The following is a 16,470-nucleotide window of genomic DNA, read 5'->3' as shown; positions in this document are numbered from 1 at the left end:
GCAGAGGTAGCCGGAAGTGTCTCCTTGAGGCCGGATGTGCGTACAACTCAAGAGAGCGCAGGATGGCCCCAGAATCCTTCAGCCCATGCAGCCTAGTGTCCGTTTGCTCCAAAAACAGAGCATTGTCCTCGAAGGGGAGGTCCTGGATTGACAACTGGATCTCGGGCGAGAGCCTTGAGGAGTGCCGCGATGAACTGCGCCACATGGAAATGGCCAATGCCATTGACCATGCTGCTGAATTGGCTGCATCCAATGCCACTTGAACAGAGGCGCCCTGGCTAGTGCCTTGCCCACTTCCAAGATGGACAAGAACTCCTGCCTTGCCTCCTGGGGCACAGAGTCCTTGAACTTGGCCATCAAATCCCAAGTGTTGTAGCTGGCTGTAAAATACACCTTACTACCAAAGGGTCAAGTTTCTTAGCATCTTCAGTTCTGCCCGCCTATCTCATTCATTGGCAGCAGCGGCGGCGACCATCAGTGAACCAGGGGAAGGGTGAGAGTACATGTACTCAAACCGCTGGCCGAGATATAGTACTTTTTCTCTGCCCTTTTTGATGTTGAAGGCAGAGAAGATGGCTTTTACCACAGTGCTTTGACTCTTTTCCCTCACTGCCACCCAGGACAACACAGCAGTATGCACTGGAATAAATTGCCTAGGGAGGTTGTGGAATCTCCATCACTGGAGATTTTTAAGAGCAGGTTAGACAAACACTTGTCAGGAATGAATGGTCTAAATCAGGGATCTCAAACTCAAATCACTATGAGAGCCACATGAGGGCTAGAACATTGGCCCAAGGGCTGCATCACTGACACCTTTTCATATAAAGGTACAAAAGCCCCCTCCTCCCCAAGATGCCCTGGCCATGCCCCCACTCCACCCCTTTCATGAGGCACCGCCTCTGCCCCTTCCCACCCTGCCCCCAAATCCCTGCCCCTGCCCCGTCTCCTCCCTGAGCATGCAGCTCTCCACTCCTCCCCTCTCCCTCCTGGAAAGTGCTAAGTGCCACCAAACAGCTGTTTGGCAGCAGGAAGTGCTTGGAGATAGGCAGAGGAGCAGGGATAAGGCACGCGGGGGGGGAGGACAGTGGGTGAGTGGAGCTTGACAGACGCAGGAAATAACTCCAAGCAATTCAGGTGTGGGATGAGAGGTTTCTGTGTGGGCAAGCTGGGTGCAGGCAGCTCAGTGGGAGATCTGGATGAACGGGCTGGTTGGGGGGTTCCAGGTGCAGGGGCAATGGAACTCTGCAGGGGATCCAGGTGAAAGTGGTTGGGGCTCAGCAAGAGTCGTCTGCATAGAGGGAGATGGGGTTCAGTGGGGGTGGGATCTGGCTGTATGGGGCTCAGTGAAGGGGGTTCAGGTGCTGGGGGAGTGGGGCTTGATGGGTTGGGGATCCAGGTGCAGTTGGTTGGGGCTCAATGGGGTGGGGGTAGCGGGCTTGTCAGGATGAGGGTTTGATAAGCCTACTTAATGGGGGAACCTACATGCTGGGCTCCCAAGTCCCCCCACGATTCCCCTATCTCCTTTTCTTCCCTATCTCATCCCACTGCCCCATCCCCTCACTTCCACATTCCCCTCCCCCTGCCCTATTCCACCCCCTCCTTTCTTCTCCACTGCCTTTTTCCCCCCTTCCCTCATTTCCCCCACTCCCCCTTACTCAGCCCCACCACAGACACTCACTGTTGCATGAAAGCAGAAAGACTCCCAGCACACAGAAGGGGAGCACAACTGACACTGGGACCCAGGAGGCGGAGTTCAACTGCAAAGTCTGTGGACCCGAGACCCAGCCTCCTTCAGCTGGGCAGCTTTGCACTTGCAGAAATGAGGGGGGCAGGCAGTGGCATGTAACCCTGTGTTCCCCCCATGCCTCTCCTCTGTTTGGGGGCGGGAAATCTGCCCTCCCCCAAACTGCACTCAGGGTCATTCCCCCACTTCCCCTCCCGGCTTCCCTGCCATTTTCTGCGAAGAAGCATAGAAATTCTGCCAGAGTGTGTGCAGGCAGGGCTGTTTTCCTCCAAGGAGTAAAATATCTCCCACTGCAAGGGTCACAGCTCCCTCCAAAGATCATGCACACCATTCCAGAGATCAAAAAACACAGTGACACAAGGTTGGGATGGTTATGTAGAAAGACTTTACTGTCAGGCCACTGTGACAAACAGCACAGTCTCCTCATGTATAGAAGTACCATAAGTAAGTGTGCATCTTTTTGGAACATGCCCGCATTTTATGTAGAAAACATAACCATATTGATTTTGAATCATTACAGACTTCCATTCATAGGCTTACATTTTTGTGTTCTCTTCTCATACAAAAATAATGGATATCCATATCCTGCACTGAGTTTCTTATACCTGGCAATACATCTGGCAGTGTACAAGAAGACTGATGCCAAGCTCTTAGATAGGGCTTTTCATCTGTAGATCAAAAAGTATTTTTTTAAAAATTCCTTTGAATCAGGGAAAGAACTGAGAAGTGAATGACTCGCCCAATGTCATACAGCAACTCAGTGGCAGAGCAGCAAAGAAAAACCCAGACCTTCTTATTCCCAATTCAGTACCCTATACACAAGACCATATTGCTTTCTTGTGTATAGAAATATGTGGGGAAAAATGAAAGGATGGACAAAATAGAGGAAGTGTTTAGCATGGAAACATTGTCCCACTGTATTTGTATCCACAGCCAGTGGCACTTACAGGAATCCTGTCTATTCGCCTCATGAGAGCAGTCAAAAGGTGGAGTGGAGGAAGAACAAAAGATGGAGAATGGGGCCAGAGGGCCAAAACATTGAAAGACGGGAAGGGAGTAATGGGATCTGCTTGCAGGGTCTTCCTATAAGAACATTTACAGATTTTCAAAGCTCTATTTTTTAATTATTCAAATGTTACCTAAAAGATTTTCACGCTACAGAATCTAAAGATCAAGAGCACAGTAAGAAAGCTTAAACACAAGTACAAAAAAATACTATAATATAATAAACGTTATACTTTTATTATATATCTTATATTTATGGCATTACTATATAAACGCAATCAGGACTACATCCACCCATAAGAAAAGGAAAAAGTACATAACCACTGTGACAAAGTTCCTCCTCTACCTTGGTAGGTCCTGCGCTTATTGGCAGATTTTCTCACCTCAGTGATCTTCCCCACAGTCTGGATCAACTCCTCCTGTGTCTGATCAGGAGTTGGGAGGTTTGGGGGGAACTCGGGCCCGCCCTCTACTCCGGGTTCCAGCCCAGGGCCCTGTGGATTGCAGCTGTCTATAGTGCCTCCTGTAACAGCTGCAAGACAGCTACACCTCCCTGGGCTACTTCCCCATGGCCTCCTCCAAACACCTTCTTTATCCTCACTACAGGACCTTCCTCCTGATGTCTGATAACACTTGTACTCCTTAGTCCTCCAGCAGCACACCCTCTCACTCTCAGCTCCTTGCGCCTCTTGCTCCCAGCTCCTCACATGCACTTCCTCTCAGCTGGCTCCTTCCCCCTGACTGCAGTGAGCTCCTTTTTAAATCCAGGTGCCCTGATTAGCCTGCCTTGATTGGCTGCAGGTGATCTAATCAGCCTGTCTGCCTTAATTGGTTCTAGCAGGTTCCTGATTCCTCTAGTACAGCCCCTGCTCTGGTCACTCAGGGAACAGAAAACTACTCATCCAGTGACCAGTATATTTGCCCTCTACCAGACTCCTGTACTGCACTGGTCTGGGTCTGTCACACCACAAACAAAGAATGTCAGCTCATCCATGATAGTCAAAGGTGATATTTAATAAAACCAAATAGTTCTGTGGGTAAAATGCAACATCTGGGAGTCAACACTCATGAGTTCTGTTCCCACCTCTGCCACTGACTCTGTGGGACCTTAGATAAGTGACATACCTGCTTTGTGCCTCAATTTCCATACCTGTAAAGTTAAGATAATACTCTAGAGAAGGAGAATGGCAAATTTAATTAGTGTTTTTGAAGTAACTTGAGATCCTCATGTGGAAGGTGCCCCAGAAATGTTTTAAACACTGAAGACCCCACCAAATGCTGCAACTATCTGTGGGGATACACCAGAAACTTATATGTTCACACACACACACACACACACACACACACACCATTCTAGTAATATTGCTGGAAGAGTGCAAAGCTATACAAAATTTTAAAGGCTCTAATCTTAATACAAATTAGCACTCTTCTGTATTTAAAATAGTCATCCTTAGTTTGGTTGGAAAGTTAGATATTGAACATACTGAGCTCTTCCTCTTCGCCCACAGAGGTTGCCACAGTCTGTGAACAGAAAAGATTTCATATACATCTTATTACCTGTAGCAGTGTGAGTCTGAGATATAGGATAGATCCTCTCCATCCCCAATGCAGGATTCAAACGTTTCTCTCTCTGCAGTGGAAACACCACTTTGGTCATTGCATTGGTGATCCTCCTCCATTCTAGAATCAGGCCCGGTAATGGGTGAAAGGCCTTTAATTTTTCCAAAACATCCTACAAAGGTAACAGCAGAACAGATATATTATTAGCTGTCTTACAAGTTCTACAAAAAGACTTTCTTCAGTTCTGCAGAGAAGATAAATCCTAATCTAAAGGGAGAGATATACTTACAGTAGTCTTCAATTTTTCTAGTCACATCTCAATATTATATGAACATTAGTTCTGCTTATATTTGCTGTATGGGCAGCAAGAATGCCGTGATACGTAGCTGCTGTAACAACATGCAGCCAGAGAAACAATTAGAATTAACTTGTGACTTGAGTCCTAAATAAAATTTTTAGAGTTTGCTTCATGCATCTAAAGAAGTGAGGCTTCTTTTACCCACAAAAGCTTATGCCCAAATAAATCTGTTAGTCTTTAAGGAGACACCGGACTCCTTGTTGTTTTTGTGGATACAGACTAACATGGCTACCCCCGACACTTGCTTCATCAAATAAGTCACATGAAATTATAACTTGCACCATCCCAGTGTTGTCTCCTCTCTCCCAGCATGAACTCGCCTCCTTCCTGTTCTTACACCATTGTGCCTTTTCTATCTATACATTAGGAGTGCCCAAACAAGGACCTTGATCACACTCATCCTGGGACAAAGTGACCACTAGTAATTAAAACCTTGCAGTTGAAGTCAAACAGCAATTTCTATTTATAGATCAAGGAAGGTACAGGCAAAAGCAAAAAAGGTGGCATATAATAATGCACATTTATATACGAGTACAGCCCCTGAGCTCCTAGCAGTTCCATACAGCACTCAGCACCATAAAAGTTAGTCAACCCATTGTGTATTCTCACTTAATTTCTGCCCTTCACCCCTTTGTGTTGCCTCTGCTGAGCCACACCTGTGCTGAACATCAAGCAAAATCTACTAACAGCCTCATCTCCTCGCTGTTGGAAGGTTTCCTGGGATCAGTATTTGCTTGTCAACACACTTGTCATATTGGAGCAAAGGGATACTGGGAGAACACCACAAGTTAATGAGTCCTGAAAATAAGGAACACAAAAATCTGCTAATATGTTTTGCCCAACAAAAGCAGTAATTAGCTCCAGGCAGTCAGGATGAGTACTGTGTTCCACAACAGTTAGCAACTGACAGTCCTGTTTTGGTCTTAGATCTTATACGTGCTACCAATATATTAAATTTCAAAACCCCAACAAGTCTGTGTTTCTGAAAGTTAATTCTGTGAAGCACAGAACACAAGAATGGTTACAGGGAAAATTCATCAGCTACGTTCTGCCACATAAGAACTTGTATATGACCCCAAAGCAAATCTCTTCCATTTACACTTGAACCATATTTTTTCTATGCATCTACTTCGGTATTTATACTGCATTTATTACCATTGTATCTGAGCACCTTTCAATAAGACGAACAACTGACTCATTGATGGGAGATTCTCCAACCGTTAGCCCTATACATTTAACCTGGGATCTAAAACTCAATCAGTGCTATTTCTGGCTGACAGTAAATGCTGCACACCATATTCAGCTCTGACTTAAACGCATCCAAATCTACTGTTTTAAAGTTATGTCCTTGCTTACACCTCAGTCTCTTCCTAAGGCACAGTCGTAACTGAGGGAAGAAGAGTGGCACTTGGTTAAAATTCTGTTGATGAAGAAGGCAGAACAGAATCCAGCCCACATCCCAAGAGCTGAATAGGCAGGGGTGGTTCTAGGTATTTTGCCTCCACAAGCACAGCAGCCAGGCTGCCTTCAGGGGCATGCCTGCAGGAGGTCCTCCGGTTCTGCAGCTTCAGCATACTCGCCGCCGAATTGCCACCGAAACCGCAGGACCAGTGGACCTCTTGCAGGCATGCCACCGAAGGCAGCCTGCCTGCCCCCATCACAGTGACTGGCAGGGCACCCCCCGCGGCTTGCCGCCCCAGGCACACGCTTGGCGTGCTGGTGCCTGGTGCCGCCCCTGTGAATAGGTTCTCCAGTGCTAACAGAAGCAGAAGGTAGGAAAATTTATATTTCGTCAGAGTCAGCAGATCTGACTCCCACACATACAGGGAGCAGATCCGTGAAGTAACAAGGAGTTCTTTTGATAGTCATTTTTCAGATGAGAACTATGCTTCAACTGTACCTTGGTTGTACTGAACTGCTTGCCCAACCTGACCCTGTTTCCATTAGCAGTAGCTCTTCTGGTATAACCCAGAGTTTTCTTGTTCCCTTGTATTTTCACGTCTCCATTTGGTGGCAATTTCAGCTCCAAAAACAAGACCTAAAAGAGACCACATTTCAGTAAGTATCTATATTTTCATCCCAGAAGAAAACAGTAAATGACTCTGAGCATTAAAATAGCCTATATGCTAACCAAAGCACAGCACTAATGCTCCAGATTAATTAAATCATTAAATCATTAAAACAAAAATCATTAATTAAAAAGCTGATTAAAGAACTGTGTTACCCTCAACTGTTCCTCCTTATTTTAATTAACTACAAAATGTAGTCTAAAATCTCATTTTCTAATCCTGAAAGTTTGGGAGCTCTGCTTCTAGATAAGGTAATTGACTGCTATAAAGTGATGTTACATGTATCCATGCTTCTTAATGACCGGCTGTAATGAAAATAAAAGTTAAGATGTCAAATGAGATGGAAAGGCCTCGGGGGGAGATGGCGGGGGGAGGGGGAGGAAGGGGAAGGGGAAAAGCAAAAAAATGTTAGCAAGGACAAGACTGCAGAACAAAATGCACTGAAGGATGTGGTGGCAACTATCATTTACAGAATTAGCTTCAAATAGTTTGAATATTGGAATTTTTCTACCAAAAATTTCCATCAGTTAAAAAACTAGCCATGATGAAATATTTATTTTTTATGAGATACACAGGCACGCTGATAAGAGAATGATAAATAGTAATACTAATAATACACGATTCTTGTCTTAAATTATTGTGTAATATTTTACACTATTTAACAGCTGCTACATTTCATTCTAGAGCTGGCAGGCACGAGCGGAAGTAATTTTCACACACATTTGTATAGCATAAAGGTTTTACTGGCATGAGATTAGAATGATCGTATTTCTGGGTTTAGTTTTTATTTGTTTGTGTCTCCTTCTGAAGCATCAGAGATGGCCATGGCTGGAGATGGGACACAGGGTAGGGTGAGGTGGGCCAGGCCAGTAATCTGATGTAGTATAGAGAATTTTCTCTCAGATCTTTGGCTGGGTGGTTCTTGCTTATGTGCTCAGGCTCTACCTGATTGCCATATGTTGGTCAGGAAGGAATTTTCCTCCTGGATCAGACTGGCAGTGACCTTGGGAGGTTTCCCCTTCCTTCTGCTGAGTATGGGTTTGGGTCATTTGCCAGGATGGCCTTGTTATCTCTCAACCAATTCCCTACTTGCAGGGACCTCAGATATTGATGCACTCAGTTCCTCCTGTTCTCTGCCATTGACACAAAACAGCTGAGTCTTCTGAGGGCTGTAACATTTTTGTCTAAGTCCAGTTTTTCGGTTTAGTGTACAGGTGGCTGGTTGGTGATAGTGGCCTGTGAAATACATGAAGGTCAGACCAGAAGATATGATGATCCTTTCTAGCCTTAAACTATGACTCATGAGTGGTGAAGCCACAACAGAATTATGTGGATCACCTCAAATGAGTGCTAAAGCTTTGCATCAAATCATTATCATTCTGTACATGCAACATTTCACAGAAACGTTATTTTAGAAAGAGGTTTAATTTTATTTCTTAGCCCTGATTGGTCACAAAACATTGGACCTTACGTTAATCACTAGTTCAGGACTGGTTTCAGACCAGTATTATTCTGTGGGTAAATTCCATAGTTGCAGGAAAGAAAAAAATATTTTTGTTGCATTTTTTTAAATGGCAGCTGTTTGAAACTTCTTAAAGGTTTGCAATGTTAAAATTAGTCCTGGTCGAAAGGAAACGGCAAGGTAATTCCAATTTATTGCTGTAATCAGCACACACAGCACGTGTAGAAAGCATCCATTTGGACGAAAAGTATTATATATTGCGAATTTATCAATAACTAATTTCCTTGAGTCTTTCTGGAAGGATTCATTTGTATGAATGAGTGTACAGGTTCTGACAAGCTTAGCGCACTTGTTTCAAAACTTTTAAAATAAGATTTCCATTTGTTTGTGCCTGAAATGTCGAGGGCAGGAGTAACTGGTCAACACAAATCAGTTCATATACCAGTCAGACTATGCGATGTCACAGCTCATGCATACAAACATCAATGTGTCTTGAAATCAGACAATATTAATGTAGTAATGAAGTAGCTCTAGGGCTTGTCTACATGGGGAAGCTACAGCAAAATAAGGTATATCGTGACTTTAAAGTGCAATAGCTATTCCACACTAACTCCCCGTGTGGACAGTCTTATTCTGCACTAAGAGTGCCTTTGTGCAGTTTACCTTAATCCAAATGGAGTAATTTAAATTGCACAAAAGCAATTTTAGTGTGGAATAAATTGCCACACAGGAAGCCAGAATGTAGACAAGCCTCTAGTCTCACAGTATTAGCCCAAAACATTCTGGCAGCAATTTGACAAGAGGCACACTCCATACATCATGGGCTGCAGACAGCATCTTTACAAATTAAAGATCTGATTCTGCAAAGCAGGGCTTTACAGCTGTGCTCCGGCTCCGCTCCAGCTCCAGGCAAAAACCTGCAGCTCCACTGCTCCGGAGCTGCTCCACGCTCCAGCTCCAAGCTCCGCTCCAAAGCCCTGCTGCAAAGTGCTGCAAACCCTCACCTTCCACTGAAGTCACTGGGAGGTGAGTATCATGTAGGAAGTGCCCAGCACCTTGCAGGACTGGGGCCTATGATGGCTGAAAAGGAAAACCAACTTAGATCAAAATTCAACTTGGTTTCTGTCTTTCCTTAAAGTACAATTCCCTGATCATCATACACACACTTCACCCATCACGATTTTTACCCAAATATAGGATAAGTTAATCTGACAGCCCTCAGATCCAATCACCCTACCCAACTCCTTGAAATACCTCTGCAATGTCATCAGGGCTGGTCAAAGAAAAGCTGTGGCCTGCCATTTGATAAGCCTGGGCCTCAATCTCATTCAGTTTAGCTTGCATGACATGTTTTTGGGTCTCACACTCTGTTGTGCTAAAACCTATTCCATTCAGTTCCAGCAGGGCCAAGCAGTATTGGGTGGGCATCTCCACTTTATGGAAAACATCTGAAATATGTAGAAAAGCCAAGAAATGAGTTTATAACATCAATGGAAGGTCTATTTCAGTTGAATTTGGCAAATACCAAATAAACTAGATTTATAAACTCAGACTACAATGGGTGCTCATGCTCATTGTAAATTTCTAATCCCAGGATGACAATAATATTTATGTATGCAGCATTGTTGTAGCTGCGTTGGCCCCAGGATATTAGAAAGCTAAGGTGGGTGAGATAACATATTCCATTTGAGCAACTTCTGCTAGTAAGCAAAAAAAGTTTTGAGAGCACATAGAGCTCTTCTTCAGGTCTGGCTCAAAAAGGCTTACCTAAGAAGAGCTTTGTGTAAGCTCAAAAGCTTGTCTCTCTCACCAACAAAATTGAATCCAATAAAAAGACACTACAACCCACCCACCTTGTCTCAACAATATTTATGACCATTCTTGAGAACCAAATATGCAGCATATTATATGGAGATGTTTGCAATGGACTGCAATGAAGTTGGAAGATGGAGAGCCTTATATCAGGGAATGTTATAAAGCCTTGTATTATTCCAGAAAAATAAAATAAAACCTAAACACAGAACTTCCTAAGCTCCTTGATATAAAACATGTTTATTTCTCAGAACAAAGGTTTCAAAGCCCAATTATTTTCTTTATATTAGATCCAGTAAAAGCTGTGTTATCTGGCACTTTACCAATCGCAGAGCTCTATAAACCGGCATTTCTTATTTTCATTGAAAGTCCGGTTGGTGTGGGGTAAGCAGGCTCCCTACCTGGCACTGTGTAGCTCCCCAGAAGCGGTGATATATGTTTCTCCTGCTCCAAGGTGAAGGAATGGCAATGGGGGCCCCGTGCGCTGCCCTCACCCTGTGGCCAATGGGAGCTGTGGGAGCGGCGCCTGCGGCAGAGGCAGCACACAGAGCTGCCTGGCTGTGCCTCCACCTAGGAGCAGCAGGGACACGTCACCGCTTCTAGGGAGCCACCCCAGGTGAGCACTGCCTGAATCTGTCACTCTGAAACCCCTCCCACACTCACCCTCTCCCCCAAATCCCTCCCACACCCTAACTCCCTCCCTCTCAGTTAACCGGAATTTTTGACTTACCAGCACCCCCCCCCCCCATTCCCCAACATGCTGGATAACAATGCTTTTACTGTATTACAGTGATGGGTGTTATAGAAATACTAAGACCATTCACATGTATAATGTGCCACAATTGAAAGGAAACTGGCTACAGGCCTCAGTAACAACAAGATCCACTTACAATATATAAATATAAACCTTTATTTTACTTTAACCGGATAATTATTCATGTTGTGCTGCCAAGTTCGACTACTCCACAATGCAAATTTCAGTGCAAAGCCACTGAGCCTGCAGACCCATATACCAGGGACTCAAAATAGTTTAATGTACGCATATGTATACATAGTGAAAAGGTCTCAGCAGATTAGTCTGTTCATGGGATTACCTCCAGGTCCTCTTACCTGTTAGATTTTCCTTCTGCAACAAGGCATTGAGTTGGTTCATGATGTTGAAGATGAGCACAGATTCTTTGGCTGCTCGGTACCGGCCAGAGTAATCAGCATTGGCACTAAGTCCCAGGCTCTGAACGCCTTGGCCAGTTCCCACCCCTTCAAGCAAGGGCAGTTCGTGAGGGAGAAAGTTGGTTACCATGTTGTGAAGGGTACGCTCCTTAGAGCCAGGATCCAGCAGCCAGCATGCTACCTAAAATGGAGAGAAACCTATCCTGAAAATCTTTTTATTGATTATAATTTTTCAACAAAATATTAATTGGGAATTAGACCAAAAATTCTTAACGTTAGTATTAACTTCAAACATCTGCAAAGTATCAGTTTTCTTGATTAAGTAGGTGAGTTAGAATAATTCCTGGAAGAAATTAAAAGATTTAGAGAGAAATTTTCAAAAGCACCTGAATGATATAGAAGCCTAAATCTCACTGAAAGTCACTTAAAGCACTTTTGAAAATTTTATCTGGAGTCAATTAAACGCACACAAAAATGTTGCCCTCAGTCAATAATCCTTTCTGTATAACACACAATTTTAAAAGCTAAGATGGAATAAATGTGAAAACTATAGTTAAAAATGTGACTACTCTGAAAACTGACTTTGTAAAAAGTGGCTTTATTGGCTTTACCATCAACTTGGGATCTGAGAAGCTGAGCTCTTCTCCTGTTAGCATATCGGCATTAGTAATAAGGATTCAACAAGCCAAATTCTATTTTCAGTAACCCCTGTGCAAGCCCACTGTCTTTAATGAAATCAAAATTTCACCCTGAAACTGAAATATAACTAACAGCTCTGTTGATGGTGCATGAGTCATAAGAGAATCCAGCTCACTCTTCCATAGTGGTGCTTCAGTGCAAAACAGAGTAAAAAAACATACCGACAAAAATGCATGTTTAATAAAGTAAACAGTTTTTACTACACATAGGGAGCAGAGCAAGCTGCTTTTTTAAAAAAAAAGCAAAGTCATTTTATTTTTTACATTAACTCTACATCATCATACTAAAAACTAAGTATTCTCTTGTGCTGCACATCTTAGATACAGTTTGCTTATCTACATATTTTGATAGTGACATCATGCAATTCCACTTGAAGGCTGGTCTGCTTTATATAAGCAATAATGGCAATATCTCCTATTGACTAAATCAATCAGAGGTGATTTACAAATTTCAATTTAAGTCAAAAGTACGAAGTCAGACTTTAGTGATTTGCCAGGTGGTAAAAGACACAGAAAAAAATCTATTGATTCCCCATGTGCTCTGTAATTAGTTACAAACAAAATGGTCTATAATCTATCAGATTTACTGATGAGAAAAAACATAAATGAAGACATTGATATTTATATGCCTTTACTCTAAAGCCCTAGGGGACCAACTGTTTAAGTGTTCACTGATATATAAACAATACTATGGCAAAACATAAATGAAGGTTACTTACCTGTAATCAAGGTTCTTCGAGATGAGCCACTGCATATTCACAATTGTGAGATCAAGTTACCTGTGCTGCAAGCTTCCGAAACCTTCAGGAAAGCAGTGTCCATTGAGGCTACTCGTCTCTCCCATCCTGAAGGAGTTCAAGGGCATGAAAGAGGGAGTGGCCCCAACCACCTCTCAGTTCCTTCTGCTAATTCAGGAATTCCTAACCTGAGACTCCAAAGAAGCGGAAAGGTGAGTGTGAATATGCAGAGACTCATATCAAAGAACTGTGGTTCCACTGAATAATCTTCATTTCTTCTTCAAATGGCCTCTGCATATTCCTGCTTGCAGGAATTTAGCAAGCAGTACAACCCCCAGGAAGACCAGGTGAGGAATTCTAGGTGAACAAATTGAGTAGAACTGCCAAACAAGTATCAGTTCTGAATGCCAACAGCGAATAGAAGTAATCGATCTAGTTCTCCCAAAACAAGTCTTAATGTGGGATATTTTTGCTAAAAACGCATATAGCTGCAGCGTCAGTCATATAATATGCTACAATGAATATTATGTGAGGGCACACCACAGATGCTGCCTTTGCCTTGGATGCGGACTGACAATTCCAGAAGATTGAAGTCCTCCCACATCATAATAATTGTGACACATACTGCATAGATGGACAACCTTTTGACCACGACAGACTGGGTCCTCCCATCAGCTCCATTTCTCCAAGGGACTGGGGAAGTTTTAGATAATCTTTGGCCTGAAATAAATAATGACTAAGTTCTCTGAATATGCAGAAGTATGATACCTGGACCTGTGAACGTAAAGGAGGCCAAAAACAAGCAGACATTCCAGTGGTCTGAAAGAGATGGACATCTCAGACACCTTAAACTATTGGGACGCAGATGTGGACAGGACTACTTATTCTTAAGAATGCAATATTTCTGGTAAAGAGGCTTGCATCACTGTGACTATCTGAGCTATTAAGAATGGCAACTTCATTAAAACAACCTGAAATAACAGTTACGGAAGACCTTATCAGATCCACCCCCTCAGGAGGTGCCCAGATGGGAGAGATCTTTCAAGATATAGAGTAGGTTTGACTAGTCAAACTCCTGATTTTCATTAGAGTCTTTTGGACCTCAGCATAACACTCAAATCAACAGTACAAGTAATCTGGAGTCTAGATGTCCACCAGAGAAACCTGAAACCTGAGTAGATTTCCACCTTATCTCACACACAAGAGACCAAGTAGTTTGGAAAGCAGGACTTTATGGATATTAATAACATACCAACAATATTGATGACAGAATTGCCACTCTAACCTTCACTAATGACAGCAACTTGATACTAAATGGACTAACACTAAAAAAACCCTCTTAATTCAATAGACTTATGGGCAACAGACAGCAAGGAATACAGTATTGATGTTAAGACTTGCTTGTCTTTGGATCAGAACCATACAGAAGCACGGTATCCATGTTGGGAAGGGACTTAACTGGCATTTACCTCACTTGTAAAACAAGATATCAGATGGAGCCCTTGCTAGAACACTTGTATTGCTGAATGGAAAACTCTTCTCAAAGAGCCTGCCGATATAGCTCATCTATCAGGGAAAGATGTTATCTGACCACCCAATGAGGATATCGAACTTTATGAACAGGAGCCCCTCTTTAGTGGGCTGTCTAATGCATTCCCATAATGCTGACAGAATTCAGACAGATTTGGATTTTACGAAGGGGAGAAAAGCCTTGCAAGTCAGAGAAATAGCTCTCAGCTCCAGTACTTTACATGGAAATGCACCTCTTACTACGATCACAAACCTTGGGGTGGATGGGAATCAAGGTGAAGAATCCCTTACACCCTCTAGCACTATTATTGCAAATGGCAGGAAGGTGACAAAGGACTTCCCTGAAGGGCATGTTCTTCTCCTCTCTTACAAAACAAGGCATCTTAGAGCACTGAGGTGTTCCGGCTCAGGTGTTCCTTGCATAAAGAAAAGGTGGCAGAATCACAAAGAGCCCTGCTGAAGCCTCAGATGTAGCCTGGTATGAAAGCTACCATGTAACTGCTTCAATAAGGAATCTGTCCACCACCGGAAAGTTTGCAAGTCTGGAATATATCAAGGCTTCAATGCGTATGAAAGTATGCTTCTTTGCGCAAACTATTAGGGAAGAACCATTTAGATACTTTGCTGAAGTTCAAGTAGATACACAGACAGACACCCAGCCATTCAGGGAGAACAGTCAAGCATTTAATGGAACACTGGCTGTCACAGAAAGGCCAAGGGGTAAGATATAGTTTTATTGACAGAGGTTGTCTTTGACTCCAGTCAGAGGTATGCGTAAAGAAGCTGACATGTGACAATGGCACAGAATGGGGAGTACCCCCTGGAATATTTCTGGAAATTAGAAAGAATTCTGTCTCTGGAACCCAGAGATGAATATAACAACCATCAGGGTGTTAATATAGCCAAACAGCACTTTGCCACTGCCACACAGTCTTACTGTCCACATTATATGACAGGTGGCAAATCATATTCAGTTTGTGATGAGGAAACAAACCCCAGTCACTATTAAGTGTAGATAATATTGTCTCATCCCTTAGGTGTAACTGTTCTTTCCAAGATGGAAGGAATCAAAGCTATGTTTACTGAGACCTTCAGAAACACTGGGCTGACTGCTACATTGGACCTGTGTGCCCTACTGGTTCCTAGAAAGGCTTGGTAAAGTAAGAATGGGTGCCCCTGCATGTTTCCTGTACCCATACAGGGGGCTACCAAAGACACTACCCAATCCTAGACACTGTACTCTATGGTGGAGCCAGAAGCAGATCTGAAAATTCTCCTTCCTAGTTTCGAACCAGGAACTAGTTATAATGGAAGGTAGGTAGCCCAGACAACAGAGTAGAGTGCAGGATGTCATTGCTGAAACCAGGTACAGTAAAATGCAATGGACCAGGCATATAGTTAGCTCACTGACAATTGATGGACTACAGCTATTGCCAAATGGTACCCACGGGAACCGAAACGACCACTCAGCTGACCTCCAAAGAGATGGGAAGATTTTATTGTGAAAAGGCATGGCCACACATGGAGAAGGAACGCCAGGGTAAGAGAAGAATGGAAGATGTATTGTGATCGGCACAATCTATGAGGGCTGAAGGACTGATTGATCAAGGTGATCGAGGTGAGGTAGTCCAGAGCTCAATAATGTTCTAACTACATTTCCTCCTAAGAGAAATAAGACACATGAATTCATCAGCATATTTATGATGTCAGATTCTAGGAATATCAGAGTGGTTCTCAACCCTCACAGAAAGCTCTGCAGAACCTGGGTTATGCACTACTTAACTCCTAGGTCTTTTTTTTGCCTTTGCCTTCAAGGGTTTGTCAGGAAGTGTAGGGGAGACAAGGCCTTGCACCCTGCTTCCTGTGATTCACCATGACTCTCAGCCAGCCAGTAAAACAGAAGGTTTATTTAGCCGACAGGAACACAGCCCAAAACAGGTCTTGCAGGTACAGAAAACAGGACCCCTTCAGTCAGGTCCTTATTGGGGGGCAGGGAGCTTGGACCCCAACCCCGGGTCTCCTTCCATTTCCCCTGCCAGCTCCAAATTGAAACTCTCCAACCTCTCCTCTGGCCTTTGTCTCTTTCTCGGGCCAGGAGGCCACCTGATCTTTTTGTTCTCCAACACCTTCAGTTGGCATCTTTGCAGGGGAGGAGCCCAGGCCATCAGTTCCCAGGAGACAGGGCGTTGGCCATTCTCTGTGCAGACACCATCACACTGGCCTTCTAACACTCTGCAATAATCACACGCCATTATCCTACCACCTAGATACTTGAGAGGCATAAGGGAAACTGAGGCACCCACACAGTATTCAGAGATTATATTA

General features: G+C 43.6%; 1 protein-coding gene across 2 annotated transcripts in view; it reads right to left on the bottom strand.

Moving 5' to 3' along the window:
• Positions 1-16,470, bottom strand: part of POLQ (DNA polymerase theta) — a 155,841-nt gene that overhangs the window by 30,524 nt on the left and 108,847 nt on the right. For both annotated transcript variants that reach the window (XM_050955976.1, XM_050955983.1), the window contains exons 19-22: positions 11,121-11,361; positions 9,453-9,646; positions 6,568-6,705; positions 4,307-4,481 (exon numbers count right to left, since the gene is read on the bottom strand). In XM_050955976.1, the coding sequence (XP_050811933.1) occupies positions 4,307-4,481; positions 6,568-6,705; positions 9,453-9,646; positions 11,121-11,361 (748 nt within the window). The remainder of the gene's footprint in view (positions 1-4,306; positions 4,482-6,567; positions 6,706-9,452; positions 9,647-11,120; positions 11,362-16,470) is intronic.

This window comes from Gopherus flavomarginatus, chromosome 1 (genome assembly GCF_025201925.1).
Source record: "Gopherus flavomarginatus isolate rGopFla2 chromosome 1, rGopFla2.mat.asm, whole genome shotgun sequence".
Taxonomy (NCBI): domain Eukaryota; kingdom Metazoa; phylum Chordata; order Testudines; family Testudinidae; genus Gopherus; species Gopherus flavomarginatus.
Note: the sequence above shows the minus strand (reverse complement) of the source record. Positions and strands in the feature narration are given on the sequence as shown.